Source organism: Phragmites australis, chromosome 4 (assembly GCF_958298935.1).
Source record: "Phragmites australis chromosome 4, lpPhrAust1.1, whole genome shotgun sequence".
NCBI lineage: Eukaryota > Viridiplantae > Streptophyta > Magnoliopsida > Poales > Poaceae > Phragmites > Phragmites australis.
The window spans coordinates 42,984,926-43,001,639 of NC_084924.1; the positions used below are offsets into that span (position 1 = coordinate 42,984,926).

Here is a 16,714-nt window from a genome sequence, read left to right on the forward strand (position 1 = left end):
ATTGTCGCGCTCCGATTGGGCTGCCCCCGCCACGCGGCCAGTGAGGCGCCAACGGCGCAATGAAACGTTGGAAGGGAACGGTGGGTGGTGCTCTGGCCGGGGCGCGGGATCCGGCGGGCGGGCGGCGACAAGGGCCGGGCATGTGGATACCACGCGGCGCGCGAGTAAACAAACCGTTTCCTCTCGCTATTGCGACTCCGGCCTGGACTCCAAAACGCTGCCAAACTGCGGCAAGGGTAGGACAGCAGACTGAGAGAGAGTCCAAGAATTCACCGGCTCCTCGAGCCGTCGCGCGACTGCAAGCACTCGCGCACCCACGCACGCCTTCGCTTTGCGTTGCCCTTGCCTTTTCATGCCGGGTATCGACGAAATTTCCACCGCAAACAAACCATTCTGTACAAAGTTATAAATATTGATTCTGGTTTTAATTCTGATATGGAGTCAGCACTTCATCTCACCGTCTCACCTGATCTGCATTGATATCTGATGGAACCGACACAAGATTTTCCGCAAAATGACATTGGTGGGATGATACTAGATAAGTTGTCTTTAAATCAAAATTGGACGGATGTGAATTAATATTTACATATTTGCACATAATAGATCGGACGGATATGAACCAATATTTACATATTTACCCTAAATGATTTGTTTACACCAAAAAATTTCTCCCATATTTATAAGCCCACGAGCCAGCCAAGCGAAGGCAGTGAGCAACAGCAGCTCGACCTCAAGGTGCGACAAGAAGTAAGCAGCCCAGGGAGGCAGGCCACCCGCAGGCCGGACGCGCGTCTTAGCCATTTCAGGCCGAAGGTACGCGCGCACTCCGATCCCATGCCTCCACCGCCTTCCGTTTCTGCCTTGATTCAGCTTCAGTTTGGAGCGATCAATCTGCCGTCTTCTTACTTCTGCAAGAGACCATCGATGTCCCTTGGGCACGCGAGTGCAGATTTCTTCAGGGGTAGCACGTGTAGGCTCGTTGCGAGCGACGGATGGTAACGAATCGCACGCACGCACGGTACTACAGGGCGTGTCACTGTTGCGAACTTGCGATACGTGCAGTGGCGTTTAGTTAGGCTAGTGCTGGTGATCCGGCTCGGGGTTATCATTTTCCTCGCGCCAGAAAATGTGACTAGCGGTAGCTGTGGCGAGTTTCATTACAACTACCGTCCCAATGCAAATATAACTTCGTATGTTCTTGTGTACGCACGATCTATCCATCTAATATTTATCAATTTATTGATTTTTTTCTATTATATGATTTTTCATATATTCTTTCAGCACGAATCTCAATATAAATACGTTCGTATGGGTCCACTACGTACCCCGGTGATCGATCAGATCACGTAGTGAGGTCTCTGTTCATGAAGGAACGTCCCGGGTTCAGGTAACTTTTAATGCAAAAAGAAAAAAGAAAACTCCTAATTTGTGGTTAGCTGAACAGAACGGAGAAAAGTTAATTCTGAGTGGCCTGCATGCGTGCATGCTGTGAGTTAACTGCCTCTCTTACACTCAAGTTGTTTGGAGTTAGGTTTCTCTCGCTTGTCGTCCTTTCGATTTCAGAATTCAGGCTACGTACATACTGTGGAAATTTCATTTCAACGGTAGCGAAATGTACTTGGTTCTAGCAAAAACTTCTAGGTACACTTCTTATACGTACATAAATTGTACATGCAGTTCAATAGATTCATCAGTTCCATTACAAATATATTTCGCGGCTTTTTCAAACGCGTGTCGAATGTTTACCTAAGTTTCGAATGAATGAATCATATAGTGGCCCACACACCTGACAAATTTGCGTTACGGCATATATAGAAGTCTCAACTCTAAACATGGCTGACGCTAATCGGAAGTACTTTTTTATATATAAAAAAGAGCGATTAGGGTAAGCCCACGTTATTAGCTTTGTATATAAATGCCTTTCTCTTCCTCCATTTCAATCACACATCCAAAAGCTAGCAAGCACAGTCAGTCTAGAGGGTATTAAGTTTCCTAAAGTTGCTTAATAGATGGCCATGACGCAGCTCGCATTTTAGAGCTTTTGTTGAGTATACGAATTGTAATTGCGATTCTTTTTTCTTTCTTTCTTTCTCTTTTTTTCTTCTAGAGTGGCTAAACAATCAAAAGATAGCTGCCGTGATCAAGGTTTCTGTGCTTAGCAGTGATCGAATCTTTGGACATGATCTGATCAAATGTCTGGAGGGTATCATCAAATATTTATCCAATTACATGTAGGCATGCAGTCTGTTAGACTTAAATTAAAAGTACTACTCCTGCCCATTCTAGATTAATTCCCTCTTCTAGATTGATGCTTGTATGGGTCTATTCTGAGAACCGACCAAAGGTCAGTTGGTTAGGTGCGCTCGTTGCCACGCTGCCCTCCAGGCTCCAGCGTTTCAGCCTCGGCTCAGCGCTGGTGCTCACCCTTCATCTCCTTATGTGTACTGCTAGAGCTCCTGGCCAAAATTTCATACAAAGATTCTCTCTACTAACATAGACTGTGGCCACGTCTTTAAGAGAATATATAATATGAACCTGATAACATCTCTACTATATTGACCATGAAGCACACTTTGTTCAACCAGAAATGTGAAGGATACAATATGAAAACGATACTTCAGATGTGGTGTGGGACTTTGTTGTCGAGCATTATCAGTATATCTTTTTTGAGAAGACCATTGCTAGTACAACTTATGCTTGGATTCTCCAGAAAGCTACTGTGTTTGTCTTCAGAGATCATATCCACAAATATATGTTGATGTTTTTGAGGATATATTTCGTGGAAACTCTTAGCTAGATTAAGTTGCAAATAATTGAGATTGGATAGCTAGAGATAAGCAAGTATACTAGGATTCCTCTAACTTATGTGTAGTCTTATCACTCAAACCTCTCTGATATGTCTTAACCATAGGGGACAGAAGTGCCATAATAGGACATCCTCATTCATCAGAACCAAATGTTTGTACTCTTGTATATATGCCTATATATATAAAAACCAAAGGGTAAACCGAAGTGCCTATAAGAAGAGCCAGAGTAGTTCTTAGTTCTTACAGTCACAGAAGCTACGATATGATGCCTTCTGATCGCTCTTAGTTCGTTTCATCCAGGATCCCCTCCCCTTTTCAATTTTCCCACCTTGTAACGGGAAGTGTCTAAAGAAAAGAAAAAAGGGAACGAAATGGAATGCGCTAGGAAGTCTAGGACTTGCGAGGAACAAACACCTCGAATAACTCACTACCCTACCTACAACGCACAATCATTTGGCAGACAACCAAGTTGCAGGGTTCAGAAAACCGGTTTGGCCACCACGTAAGTAATCCGAAAGAAATATTCTTTTATAAACCAACACAATTTCGTCCCTGAGAAATCAGTTCTAGATTGTAACCCGTAGGAACAAGCTAAGATCGATCAAACAAACAAGCCATGAAACCAATCTGAAAATGTTCAGTTTGCATCCAAACATCCGAGAGGTCCCCAACTGCAGGAATCTTGAGGGTGAATTTCTATCCAGGCCTAAGCCATCATCCAGTCATCCTACCAAATCCATATGCATGCCTACATCCCCATGTCCCCTTGCCTGCCGCAATGGTCCGAATCTCTATCCGGTTACCTCTCGCCGGATTCACCCGGCCCATCGGACGCTTGCCTGCCTATGCAGCTACCTGATCATCTAGCGCCGTTGCATGCAGTGTAATGCACCCTTAGAACTGTAGCTAGTAGGATTTGCAACAATTTACTTACAGCATTCAGTTCCAGTACTAGTTCATTTTCAGCAAACGCTCACCATTTCCCGTACGAGCAAGCAGGGGTTTCAGGACAGAGCAGAGCCCGTTAGCTCAAGACCTCCTCCTTATCATTCCGGTAAGAAGGGGGGGAAACTTAGACGGTGTAGCCCATGCTGACAAACCCCCGCAGCACGAAATGAAGCTGGCCTGCGTCGCGCGCGTTCGTCCGCCCAAGTCTTTCCCGCCCACCGGCGCAGGCCCAGCCTCGGGTCGCGTTCTCGCCTAGTGGCACGAGGACGAGGCCTCGAAATGAACCCCCCAGCTAGCTAGCTAGCTAGCCCGCGCAACTTGCCGCCGGCTCGGTCCCTGCCCGCCCTTATAAGCGCGGCTTGCCCTCGCCGTTCGACCGCACCGCCAACCCACCGGCGAGTGAGCGAGTGACTCGGTGGCTGGCTCAGTGCCGTCGCCCGTGCCCGCGGCGCGCGCTGCGTGTCGTCATTTTGGCCTTTCTGTTTCGGCCTTTGCTTCCGCTGCATCCGGGGGTGTGCGGCTCGCCGGTTTCGCGTGCGCGGCGGCGTGGAAAAGTTAGACGGGTTTGTTGGTGCTGTAACCGACTGTGAGGGCGGGCCGGATGCCTGACACTTCTCCCATGTCCGACATGTGACATGCCTTTCCCTGTGACAGCTGATCTCCTGATAAGCAAGCGCGGCACGGTACGGCACAAACAAGGGAAGGTGCTGCTGAGTGTCTCTCTCTCCTTGTGTGATCGCTAAGAACGCTCAGCCTCAAGCAAGCACACACAAAGGAGTTGGAAGCATGGAGGACGATGCTGCTGCAGCGACGAGCATGGCTGAGAAGAACGTGGCCGTCCCCGTCGCGGTGGCGACGAATGGTGCCGGCGAGAACGACAAGGTGGAGGATCTGCCGGCGCCTGCACTGCCCAGCGGGTCGAGGAAGACGGGGCTCTATCTTTTCATCATGGACATCAGGTTCGTTCACTTGTGAGCACTTGAGTTTCTGCTGCTGATCATGCTTGTGCCGATGTTTGATCCGGTTGAAACTTGCCACATACAGGAGTGTCTTCAAGCTCGATGAGCTCGGATCGGAGGTGTTGCGCATTGCGGTGCCGGCCTCGCTCGCTTTGGCGGCTGATCCGCTTGCTTCCTTGGTGGACACAGCGTTCATCGGCCGTTTAGGTAATAACCTTCACTCTGTAGATCTGCCCATCATGATTTATCTGTACGTTGCTACGGCTGCAGCACCATGTTCAGTTGATCAGTGTTTGCAATCTAGCTCATCAGCTACTCATTTAATTTTAGATTTCAGTGCTAATTTCCAGTGATCATATAAGAATATTTCCAGATGTCAATCTTGCGGTTCCGGTGAATTGATGTTCGCTAGTTTATTCCTTTTTGTCAGTTTTTTTTCTTCTTCTGGAAAATATAGGAGAGCTGTGCATCGTTGTATTAAAACGAAATATGAATTCAATGTTGTACAATACAACGGCCTTAATCGAGCCAAGATACACAGGAAATTTAAAAGTAAATTACAAAGAAATACCTTCCTTAGTTTGTCGATCTCGTTGATCACCCATGGCTGGACCTTGATGGCGACAAGAGTGTGTATTGGAGTGGAGGAAAGCACCGTCTTGACAAGGGTAGCCCTGCCTGGTTTGGAGATAAGTTTAGCTTGCCACACCAGAAGCTTAGAAGCAACTTTGTCCACTAAAGGTTGGAGATGAGACTTGTGTAGTCTGCCCGTTGACAGAGGAACACCAAGATACTGAATGGGGAATGAACTCAGCCCGCAAGGAAGTGAATCCTGGAGAACTACTATGTCTTCATCAGAGCAGCTAATAGGGACCGCCGCACATTTGAGCAAATTCGTTTTCAGGTTGGTAACAACACCGAAGGAATCGATGATGGCCAGATGAGCATGGATATCTGAAGGTGTTGGCGAGAAGAAGAGAAACCGCTAACAAATTTCCAACAAAAGTGCTGCAACGTCCCTTTCAATTGTATATATAGCTGGACAATTGACTGAGTACATGCTAAAAACTTCCAATAAAAGTGCGCCCAAACTTACTAATGATGCTCACCAGGTCCTTTTCTGTTTTTATCAATGTTGGTGACTGGTGAGATCTAACTTGCATTTCTTCACTAATTTATTATTGATACCACAATGTCCTTTTTTGTTCTTCTTCATTACGTTCAGCTAGATAGGTAATTCTATACTTTCAGGAGCCTTCAGGTAACTACCGTTCTCTTGTCGCATATAAAATTCTCAACAACTGATTGATGATCAGGTTCGGTGGAGATTGCTGCTGTTGGTGTCTCGATTGCCATATTTAACCAAGTCTCCAAAGTCTGTATCTACCCCCTTGTTAGCGTAACAACATCATTTGTCGCAGAGGAAGATGCTATCATTAGCAAAACTATTGATGAAAACAGCAGCCAAGACCTGGAGAAAGCTTCTCATGTGGATTCAGAAACCACCAATTTGCCTGTATCTGGTACTTATTTCTTGGAACATATATGGTTTCATATTTTTAGTATTAACTTAATTCACCTCAAAGACTGAAAGGAGTCTGGAACTCTGCATGTGTCTAATGCCAAACTTCGTTTCCAGGTCCTGACAGGGCAGAATGTGTCAGTTCATGTATCCCCGCAGAGTGTACAGATCTCTCCAACCAAGGGTGCAAAAGGAAGTACATACCTTCGGTCACATCAGCGCTAATAGTTGGTTCCATTCTTGGGCTGCTTCAGGCCATCTTCCTGATTTTTTCAGCGAAATTTGTACTAAGTATCATGGGTGTGAAATCTGTGAGTGCTATCATCTTTCTTTCTCTGCTAAAGATTAATTTGCCTGTGTAGTTTCCTACGTCATAATATTTTCTTTTATTTATGTTGCATTATTGTAGGATTCGCCAATGCAAATACCTGCGGTTCGCTACCTAACAATAAGATCACTTGGTGCCCCTGCTGTGCTGCTGTCTCTGGCCATGCAAGGGGTTTTCCGGGGTTTCAAGGACACCAGGACACCGTTATATGCTACTGGTAAGAACACCTAACGGTGACCTAGATTATTTCAGTTCACAGGATACCAAACTGGGAGTCCAGTTCCCAGTAACTATTGAAACTGAGGAACTGTTCATATGTCCGACAAAATCTACAGTAGGAAGATTTAAACTGCAGTTCTTCCTTATTATCAGTGAGTGCCTGAAATTAGCCTCACCTGAGACCGTTAACCTTTTATTTCAGTGGTCGGAGATGCAACAAATATCATACTAGACCCAATTTTGATGTTTGTTTGCCATATGGGTGTCACTGGTGCAGCTGTTGCTCATGTTGTTTCTCAGTAAGTTTCAGTATCACCGGTCACATGTACAGCTCTCTTTTTTTTCCTAGAGAAAAGGAATAGCTTCCGTGTTTCGTTGATAAGCTTATCCTGACTTCTTTCTCCTTATTGCAGGTACCTGATAACATTGATACTGTTGTGTCGGCTCGTCCGGCAAGTTGATGTTATCCCTCCTAGCATTAAATCCCTGAAATTTGGGCGGTTTCTTGGATGTGGTGAGATACCGTTGTAATCCTGAAACCGTATAACCGATCCTCGAAAAAGACTCTGAAGTTTCTTTCTTTTCAGGATTCCTACTGCTTGCAAGAGTTGTAGCAGTGACGTTCTGCGTCACCCTGGCGGCGTCGCTGGCTGCTCGCCATGGACCAACCATCATGGCAGGCTTCCAGATCTGCTGCCAGCTCTGGCTTGCCACGTCTCTTCTTGCTGATGGATTGGCCGTGGCAGGACAGGTCAGATTACCGTACTGGAGTCATGTAGACTGTTAAAATATAAGTGTATTGCTCATCTTTCCCCCATCTGCTTAGATTTTTTAGGTCAATTGACTAGCACATTCAGCTCGATAGATATGGTATCAAAGCTAGAGGTCTCGAGTTCGAGCGCAATTTAAATAAAAAATACCATTCACTCCTATTCCATGTTTAAAGCCTGGGGAAGCCTCCACGTGAGAGGAAATATTGAAGTATAAGTGAATTGACCGTCTTTTCTCATTAGCTTTGGCTTTTAGAGTCAACTGACAGTTGCATGCAGGTCAATATAGACTAGTTCATGGAGAAGTTTCAAAAGCAGAAAGTGCATTACGAACTGAACTGTGTTGTGCATGACTGATTGCAGGCAGTGCTTGCAAGTGCGTTTGCCAAGAATGATAAGAAGAAGGTGGTCATCGCGACATCTCGTGTACTGCAGGTAATTCACAACGGAGCAGCAGTATTTATCAGATTGTTGTCAGTTCTTCTTCCTTCAGCTGCAAAGTAGTGCTCATGCTTAAATTGGTAACGGTATTCTTCACCCTGCAGCTGAGCATTGTCCTTGGCATGTGTCTCACTGTTGTGCTGGGGCTTGGCATGAGGTTTGGAGCTGGCATTTTCACAAAGGACCTGCCCGTGATCGAAGTCATTCACAAAGGCATCCCGGTAAGAACCTTGTCTGTTCAAAGAGGAGAGCATTTCCTAAGGTCCAGACAATGACAGATAGCTTTGTATGGCTTTAGTTTGTAGCAGGCACCCAGACGATAAATGCCCTGGCCTTCGTGTTCGATGGCATCAACTTTGGAGCATCAGACTACACATTCTCTGCTTACTCCATGGTAAACCCTCTTCACCTCTGATAAAACGCTACATAATATTTCAACTCTGAAAGGTCTCCTCAACAATGAACCCAATGAAAATCTTCAGGTTGGCGTAGCGGCTGTATCAATACCGTGTCTGGTATACCTGTCTGCGCATAACGGATTCATCGGTATATGGATCGCATTGACGATCTATATGAGCCTGAGGACCATAGCTAGCACCTGGAGGTAAGATACTACTGCCTTATCCTTTTCAGGACCGCCATTTCTTCAGTAGCCGCTAGCTTTAGCCATTAGGATTTAGGACTCACCTAGGCTGTTGCTTTTATCTGCAGGATGGGGGCAGCGAGGGGACCATGGGCGTTTCTCCGGAAGTGATGGATTGCATTCCAAGATTGAGGATGGTTGATCCCATGTAAAATCAGCATATATAGTATATATAGTATGTGTCGTGTCGCTGTTTAAGCTTCGGGTATCGGAGTTAGATGGAGCTATTGCTTCTCGATCGTCTGAGCTGTGGGGAGAGTTTACATTGTCCCAGTGATTTCATGATATTGTTGTGCGCCAGTGATGGGAATTTAATATTATACATGGGTACATTGGTCTCTCTAGCCATTCCATCCTTTTTTTTGCGAGATCATTTTTTATTTTTATTATTTGAGACTCTGCAAGAACTGGTATTTTTTTAGACAATGAATTTTTTTTTTGCATTTTGCATCATATGATGCATACAACATTTATTCATTATTATTATCTCACTTCTAAGTTAGAGGCGAGCTCAAGAAAGGACATGGGTGTATATCTGTACACCCAAATTTTTGTAAAAAAATTTCATATATATCATCTAGCTCAAGCAGTCCAATAACTCACAATGAAAACAAAGAAAGAAAGTGACCCGAATTAAGAAAATAGGCTCACAACCCAAACTGCGAATTGCTCCTTTTTGATCTAAATCAATTATCTAAGTCGTCAAACTCATCCTAACACACGTAGGCAGCCAGCCACGTATGAGAGATGGAGGGCGGCGGCATGAGTAGAAGAAGAGCACAGAAAGCATGAGAGGATATGGAGGGCGACGACGGTGCAAGCCCTCGAGTGGGCACGGGCACAGAGAATGCGGGGCGCAGGCGCAAGTGCGGGCGTAGGCGCTAGCACGACGGGGCATGGGTGTGGTCAGTGCAGCCGCCGCTGGCACAACGAGCGTGACAAGTGTGGGCAGCGTACCAAGCATGAGCACTGCCAAAGCACGGTACTATTCTCATTTGTTGCTGCCTCTGCATGTTGTGCTGCACATATGCTGCATCTTTGCTCATACTTGTATATGTTTATTTGTTTTCTTTACATTCCATTTCACGCTAACGTCGAAAACTTCGATTTTCTAGTGCTGCATTGCGCTGCAGAGTCTAGTTAGTTATAGTAATTTTGCTAGTTCCAGTGAGACATTTCTTTCCATATATATTGCTTTCGATCTATAATTGAGAATGTAAAAAAAATGCAAAACACATGAAATCGTTCTAGTTGTTTAGACGAATAACAGCTGATACGTCTTGCAAAAATAAATAAATAAAATGGTATAACAGCAAAGCCAATCACATTATTGTGTTAGATAAAGAAACATTGAAGATAAGAAAGCATCACTTCGTAATGTTCTCGTGGAATTCATTCATATATATTTTTGCAAGGCCAAGAATTTGAATAGTATTGTATTAAAGCTACAAATATACATCAGCAAATTCTGTCTCGATTTATGTCAAAATTGGTAGTCGGGACACAACATGCATACCAGTTAAATGCGGATTTTGAGGCCACAAAAACATAAAGATTTGCACCACCACAGACAATGCTTATGAGGCCGCAACTAAACTTCTAACGTTGACCTAACCTTATAACCTGACAGCAACCAAAAGAGTGTCTCAGGCTCCAGATGTGATTGCCTACCTCTTATGCTATCCTTATTGTCCAATCGTCCACAATGCGGGCGTTGGGCCTCCGGATTGTTGGTGCAACGGGCCTGGAACCACTCCTTAAGCTAATCGGACCCGATTCAATTTCCACTTCTTGGTTTCCAGGCTCAATAATAGCCTTCTTTGCTCCCGACGATAAGCCGAGTATTATAATTCTTTCAATCACGCACTCAGTTGTAAATTTCTTCTTGCCCAAATTAGCAGGTGCAATATTGAATGAAGTTAGCTTATTGTCTGCAAATACAAAGCGGCGATGGACGAATGCCCCTTGCTGGTAATCATAACTTTTCCCATCATCCACATAAAGTTCGCCTTCTGCAGCACTTGAGCTATTGAGGGCTATCACCTGATCAATGCAACGTTACAAAGGTTAATTAGTTTCTTTGGAATTTGGATATACATGAGGATAAACTGTACCAGTAACATAGCTACTTCATCAAACAGACTGGCAGGGCCACATATTTAGCGGGTATACATTTGTGGAAATTATGCATACATCAATGTTCTACTTCAAAGCAAGAAAATCATATGCCCTTGTCCATATATTAGTTGAGCACTAGAACAAGAACAACTAACGGGGAAGTAGCTAGCTACTAAGGTTCACATGTAACTTGTCTTTAGTACAAACTACCAAGAAATATCTGCCAAAGGGTTGATATTTAACAACTATTTGCACATCAAGGAAATAAACAAGTCAATGGAACTACGAGTATACCAAATGAAATCAAAGAACAAGACGTATAGTATACAGATAATATTCTCCATAGTTGTTACGGCGGCGTGATGCGGAGTGGCGACCCACCACCTTCATAACTTTACAGCGCGCGGCATGATGACGCCATACACACATCGGCGTGGCGAATACACACATTATAGTCTAGGATATTAGAAAATCATATTGGTAAATGGCAATGTAAATGTAGCTCAAAAGTTATAGCTAGGATATTAGGAAATCAAAATAGCAATGTAAATGTAGCACAAAAGACATAGAACTCTCTCATCTCTCAAAGTTTCAAATCTCTCATCTCTCAAAAGTCATCCAACACAAACTCATCGAGATCGTTAGAAGCATCCACGTTCTCCACACCATCTTCAGAAGCAACCATTGGTTGGTCACCAAAATCATCAACATCAACATTATCCACAATAATGTTTTCTTCCTCTCCCTCTTCCTCATCTGCTTCAACCATTCTTGATATATGTTTTGCACGATTAGCGTAGGTCTTAGGAAGGTTACAACCTCGAAGCTCACGTAATGCACCAATTGCTTCATCAACTTGATCCCATGTGAGGTCCAAAGCACTAGAACCTTGAGGTTGGGCCGTTGGGTCAACCCATTCATTTTCCCAATCAAAGTCTTCCATAATCAAAGGGTCGTAGCTTTTACCTGCTTCCTCACGGTGCTTTCAGAACCTACTAGTCATTTTTCGATTATAGGCAACATAAACCAAATCATTCAATCTTTTATGTTGTAACTCGGGCTAGGGTTCCTTGTGGTCGTGTCTCGGGCATCTTGTGGTTGCGGCCTTGCGGGTTCCAGTCGAGAGTCAGCCGATTATACAGGTCTCCCTCAGACCCTCACCCTCTATTGTGCCTGCCACAACGCAAAAAGACACCACACGACGCCAAAACAAGCGCTACGAGGACGCCACGGTGCTATGGCATACGCCATACACGCCGGAGTTGTGGCAAGACGTTGTTTTCTGCCATACCGATATATCGGTGTTATGGCGACGAGATATCGACGCCATGACAACTATGATATTCTTCTTACATAGGAAAACATGTTTAACGTACCAGGGTGTACGGATCGTTCACCATCTGAGTAGAACTGCGCCTGAATCTATCCTTTCTTGGCACAATTGTACCACCCCTTTGGAAGCTGGGTATGTTGTCTTCTAAAACTTGTAGCTTGTGGGACACACTTCCCTTGTATGGCGATCCATTTCTCAAGTCATACCATGACTCCTTTCCAGGAAGGTATACCGACACTGATTTCTGGTCCTGCATGAAGATATGACATATTAACAGCTAAATTATATCATTACTCAAACATATTATTCATTAACCGTGAAAAAAACAAAGTAGTCTACCTACCTCTTCATATATTCCTTGGGCCAAAAGACTTGGCCCAACCATAAACGCCTCACCGTTGTTATATGTTTCTTTGTCATCAGGGAATTCTAACCACAAAGGACGCATGACAGGAATGCCATTTACACTAGCCTCTCTGAACAGTGTGTAATAGTAGGGCAACAATGAATACCGCATATGAATTGCCTCCCTTATGATGGCAGTTCTTTGCTCTCTATAGTAAATAAGAAGATTAAGTTAGCCTTGAAAAGAATGCATTTATGTTTCCCAACTAAGCATCTTAAAGAATCTGAATCACCATAGTGAAATCGAATTATGTGATTCCTTCCCCTCTACTATCGAACATATTGAAAGTAAATTAACTTCAAAGATAAAAGCTGCACAAAGTTTAGTGTTATCTGAAGAATTACCCGAACAACCATGGCTCACGTCTCTTGGTGTCATGATGAGCGTGACCTCTAAAGAAAGGATAAAATGCTCCTACTTGGTACCAACGCACCAATAGGTCAGGTTCCGGATTTCCAAAGAATCCACCAACATCCGCACCTGTAGAAGCTTCAAATGTTAGTAAGCCTTCTAGCATCAGGATTACTGAAGTTAAGATGTAAGGTAGTTCCACCCACCAGAGAAAGTCATGCCAGTAAGACCAAGAGTTAAAACCATCGGAATAGAAGATTTAAGGTGATCCCAATCTGCAGAGTTGTCGCCTGTCCAAACTGCACCATGCCGTTGACTTCCAGCAAAGAAAGCCCTTGACAAAACGAAGGGTCTGTCTTTCCCCTCGCCTCGCTTGAGAAGCCCATCTGCGGTAGCCATATGGAAGTAGTATCCATATGCATTGTGCAGTTCTCGGTGTTCAACATCTCCATAGTGTATTGCATCCCTAGGCATGGTGACCTATTTAATGAAAAATGCTTTATCAAGATTGATCCATGAACAAGATGTTCCAATTTTTTCTATACACTTCATCATCACAATTCACAAGAGAATGCACAAGGATATCGCAGTCCGATGACATACCTCAGGGCCATTGAAGACGGATGGCTCATTCATATCATTCCAAATGTATAGTGTTGGAGTTGATCCCTTGTAGTTTTCATAGGAGAACTTGTCAGCCCACCAGTCACGTATCTCAGGGTTCAACATATCAGGATAGGAAGATGCTCCGGGCCAGCACCATCCATCATAGTCATTCCCAGTTGCATCTTTCACATAGTACCCCTTCTCAGTTGCCTCCTGATGGAGGTGGTACGAACTGTCCCGCTTGATATGGGGATCAACGATTGTGACTATCTTCCGCCCTTTATCTGCTATCTTTCGCTGCATCTCCTCTGGGTTTGGGAAGGTTGAATGGTCCCATGTAAAATACCGCTTGCCATCTGTATGCTCAATGTCAAGCCAAAGCACATCATATGGAATATCATGCTCATCAAAACTGGCATCCACTCCGGCAACATCTGCCTCGTCCCGGTAGTTCCACCGGCACTGGTGATACCCCACCGCAAACTGCTGCGGCATTGAGGGTGTGCCTGTTACACTTATGTACTGCTTGACCACATCCTTGGGCTCAGAACCAACAAAAAAGAAGGCGTCGACCACACCAGCCTCAGCCATCCACAGTGTGTCGATCCGCCCATTCTCCGGGGCAGTGGCCCCATCCCACCCTGGTGCAAGCACGTCGATTTGCATCTCCGCAGCGTTGAGCCAGAAGAACCCTGACGACACCCGAGCGCCGTGCCCAATCATGAAGGGGATCGAGCCATACAATCCGAAGGGCGAGTCGTGGAGGAACTCGAATACGTCGAGGTTGAAGAGGCGGTAGGGTTCGGACTCCTCGACCCCCGGGCCGCGTGTGGGGCGGAGGGCGAGCGAGGTGGAGGCGTGCTCAGGGAGGCCGTACACGAAGTCGGCGCCATGGAAGGAGACGTCGAAGGTGATGGACTGCGGGCCGCGGGGGCGCGTGTCGGTGTGGCTCCGGAAGTGCTCTTCCCACGTCTCGCCCTCCGGCTTCGACTCCTGCAGCGGCTCGAAGTCGAAGAGGCCATGGGAGTTGAAGGAGAGCACGGGAGCACCCGACCCGGAGCGGTGGACGGTCAGCTCGAACGGATCGTGCTTGACGACGACGTCGAGGCCAGAGGAGAGCGCGAAGGTGGAGACGCCGCCGGTAGTCTTGGGCTCGGGGAGGTGGAGCGTGCGGGCCTCGACGTCCGGGAGGAGGACGTCGGGGACGTGGAACCGGCGGTGCGGCGGCAGGCTGGTGGAGTAATCCTCGTCGATTTGGAGGCGGAGCGCTCCCGAGGGCAGCGCGGAGAGGCGGAGGACGAGGGGCCGCGGGCGGGACGGATGGGAGAGCTCCGCGGAGATGGAGCCGTCAGGGGAGACGGCGAGGGAACCGGTGGCAAGGGAGAGGGGCGCGTCGAGCGAGTGCGGGGCGCGGCCCCGCGCTTGCTTGCAGAAGGGCGTCTGGTTGCAATTACGGAACTCATCCCTCTTCCACGCGCGCGCGGCGGGGGAGGCAGCGGCGAGGAGCAGCAAGAGGAGCAGGGCGGCCAGCGGCTGCGGCGGGGGGTCCATGGTGCGCGCGGCGGGGGGTGCGTGCGGGCGGGCGGATCTGGGAGTGGAGACAGTAGTAGACTGCCCTGGGACCGGGAGCCCCGCGTTGCTTGCCTCGGCCGGGAGTCCTGGGACGAGGGAGCGCCACGCGAGAGAGCGGGCTGGGCTGGCCGTATTGGAGGCAAATGGCCCGCATAGCGCGGACTGCGCGGTTAAATTTTGTGTGCTCCGCGGGCCAAATCCCCGTCAAGTCGCGGATGCGAAAAATTCATGTGGAAAAAAAAAAGGAAAATTCATGTGGACTTACGATTTGTTGGAACCGTTTATTTATATTAAGATTTGTATTAAAATGAGATGAAAAAATCGTGCGGAAGTGGTCAGAGCAGAAGTGGGTGCCTCTCACGGGCTGAGATCTGGTTTCGCCGGCCAATTCGAGCTGGGCTAAACCGTTCGTCTCACCGTGGTCAGCTACTTCACCTGTTGCAGCTTACTACAACGTAGTATAGATCATACGCTGCCATTATGTAAGATCATGCCTCGTAACTCGAGGCAAGTGAAAGTCCTTGGTTTTTTTTTTCAGTTATCTGCTGTGTCTGCACTTGCATCTGCTGCCTTGGCATGTACACTCGTCGCCGGATCGGAGCAAAGCACATGTACCACGGTTGTCGTCCATGATAACGCATAATGACATCCGCGTTGTTAGTTATAAGGCTTGCCAAAAGCATAAAGATCTTCGAAGCAGCTAACAGCGGAGAACCCACCGAACCCGACCAATTTCCTAGACGGAATGGAGTAGTATAGAAATGGAGAGCAGTTGTGTTTCATGCCCGAAGAAGATTAATCCATCTATCATGCTTTTCAAATAAATTATTCATGCAAATCGATTGCCCTGCTTGGTTATCTTGGTTATCCATCATTTCGGGTTGACCATATAGCCACCCCGTACGGTCATGTTAAGTAGTTTAGAGCACAAGCAGAACCTAATCAGCTGTTCCTACTCGAGGTGGAAGACTAGAGCTGGGCTATTATAATTAGAGTTTGTTTGTCAGGGCTTTTAACTCTGAGAATTATTAGGGCTAGTCATCCTTAGCTTTAGAAGTTATTAGAGCTGGAGTTATAGGTATTTTGAGGGTTTTTAATTGAGACATTTTATTTTTATTTTAAATTAAAAATAAATATTTAAATTATTTTATTTTATCATATAACTTTAAATCATACATAGATGTCAGAACCGAATCTCTGTCAAATAGAGTGAGTAGAGTTGTGAAGGTATTCAGAGGGTAAAAGAAGGTGAGGCCCATAATTATTTCTAGACGAGTTACGAGAAATCGTTTAAATAGAATTTTAATTAATCATCAGAAAAATTATTATCAGTAATCACAATATCAATGATTAATCAGAATACCATCCCAGTAATCTCGACACATATTTTATGTCCAAGATCAGAACACGTACATTTCTAATATATAACATCACAACAAAATTTAAGAAATAACGAGTAATTAATATTAGATTACAAGTTCTTAAGCATTCAACCATTTACAATAATTTACACAAAAGATTAGATTACCTACACAGCGAAAAAAAAACTATAGACAAAAAAAAAATAGAGCCACATGCACTTAGACTCCACAGCAAAAGCTTCATCACTCGAGAGTAGTTGTCTACTCAGGCCCATCACCAACATCGGCGAACATGAAGTAGCCAAAAACGAGCTCCTTCTCACCAAAAGT

At 45.7% G+C, this 16,714-nt stretch overlaps 2 protein-coding genes across 2 annotated transcripts; one reads left to right on the forward strand and one right to left on the reverse strand.

Moving 5' to 3' along the window:
• Window positions 1-707: 707 nt before the first annotated feature.
• On the forward strand, window positions 708-8,981 carry LOC133916636 (protein DETOXIFICATION 42-like). The gene is made up of 14 exons (XM_062360389.1): window positions 708-813; window positions 4,410-4,714; window positions 4,800-4,921; window positions 6,031-6,237; window positions 6,354-6,547; window positions 6,646-6,781; window positions 6,986-7,082; window positions 7,197-7,297; window positions 7,371-7,534; window positions 7,917-7,988; window positions 8,099-8,215; window positions 8,293-8,388; window positions 8,477-8,598; window positions 8,706-8,981. Exons 2-14 carry the CDS (start codon window positions 4,542-4,544, stop codon window positions 8,746-8,748), a joined length of 1,644 nt encoding a protein of 547 aa, XP_062216373.1. The 5' UTR covers window positions 708-813; window positions 4,410-4,541; the 3' UTR covers window positions 8,749-8,981.
• Window positions 8,982-10,058: 1,077 nt separating this feature from the next.
• Window positions 10,059-15,105, reverse strand: LOC133916637 (probable glucan 1,3-alpha-glucosidase). Its single transcript, XM_062360390.1, has 6 exons — window positions 13,449-15,105; window positions 13,052-13,325; window positions 12,839-12,974; window positions 12,432-12,642; window positions 12,132-12,338; window positions 10,059-10,680 (listed from the first exon to the last, which is right to left on the reverse strand). The coding sequence occupies exons 1-6, from the start codon at window positions 15,000-15,002 to the stop codon at window positions 10,312-10,314; spliced, it is 2,751 nt and encodes a 916-aa protein (XP_062216374.1). The 5' UTR covers window positions 15,003-15,105; the 3' UTR covers window positions 10,059-10,311.
• Between the last annotated feature and the right edge of the window lie 1,609 nt (window positions 15,106-16,714).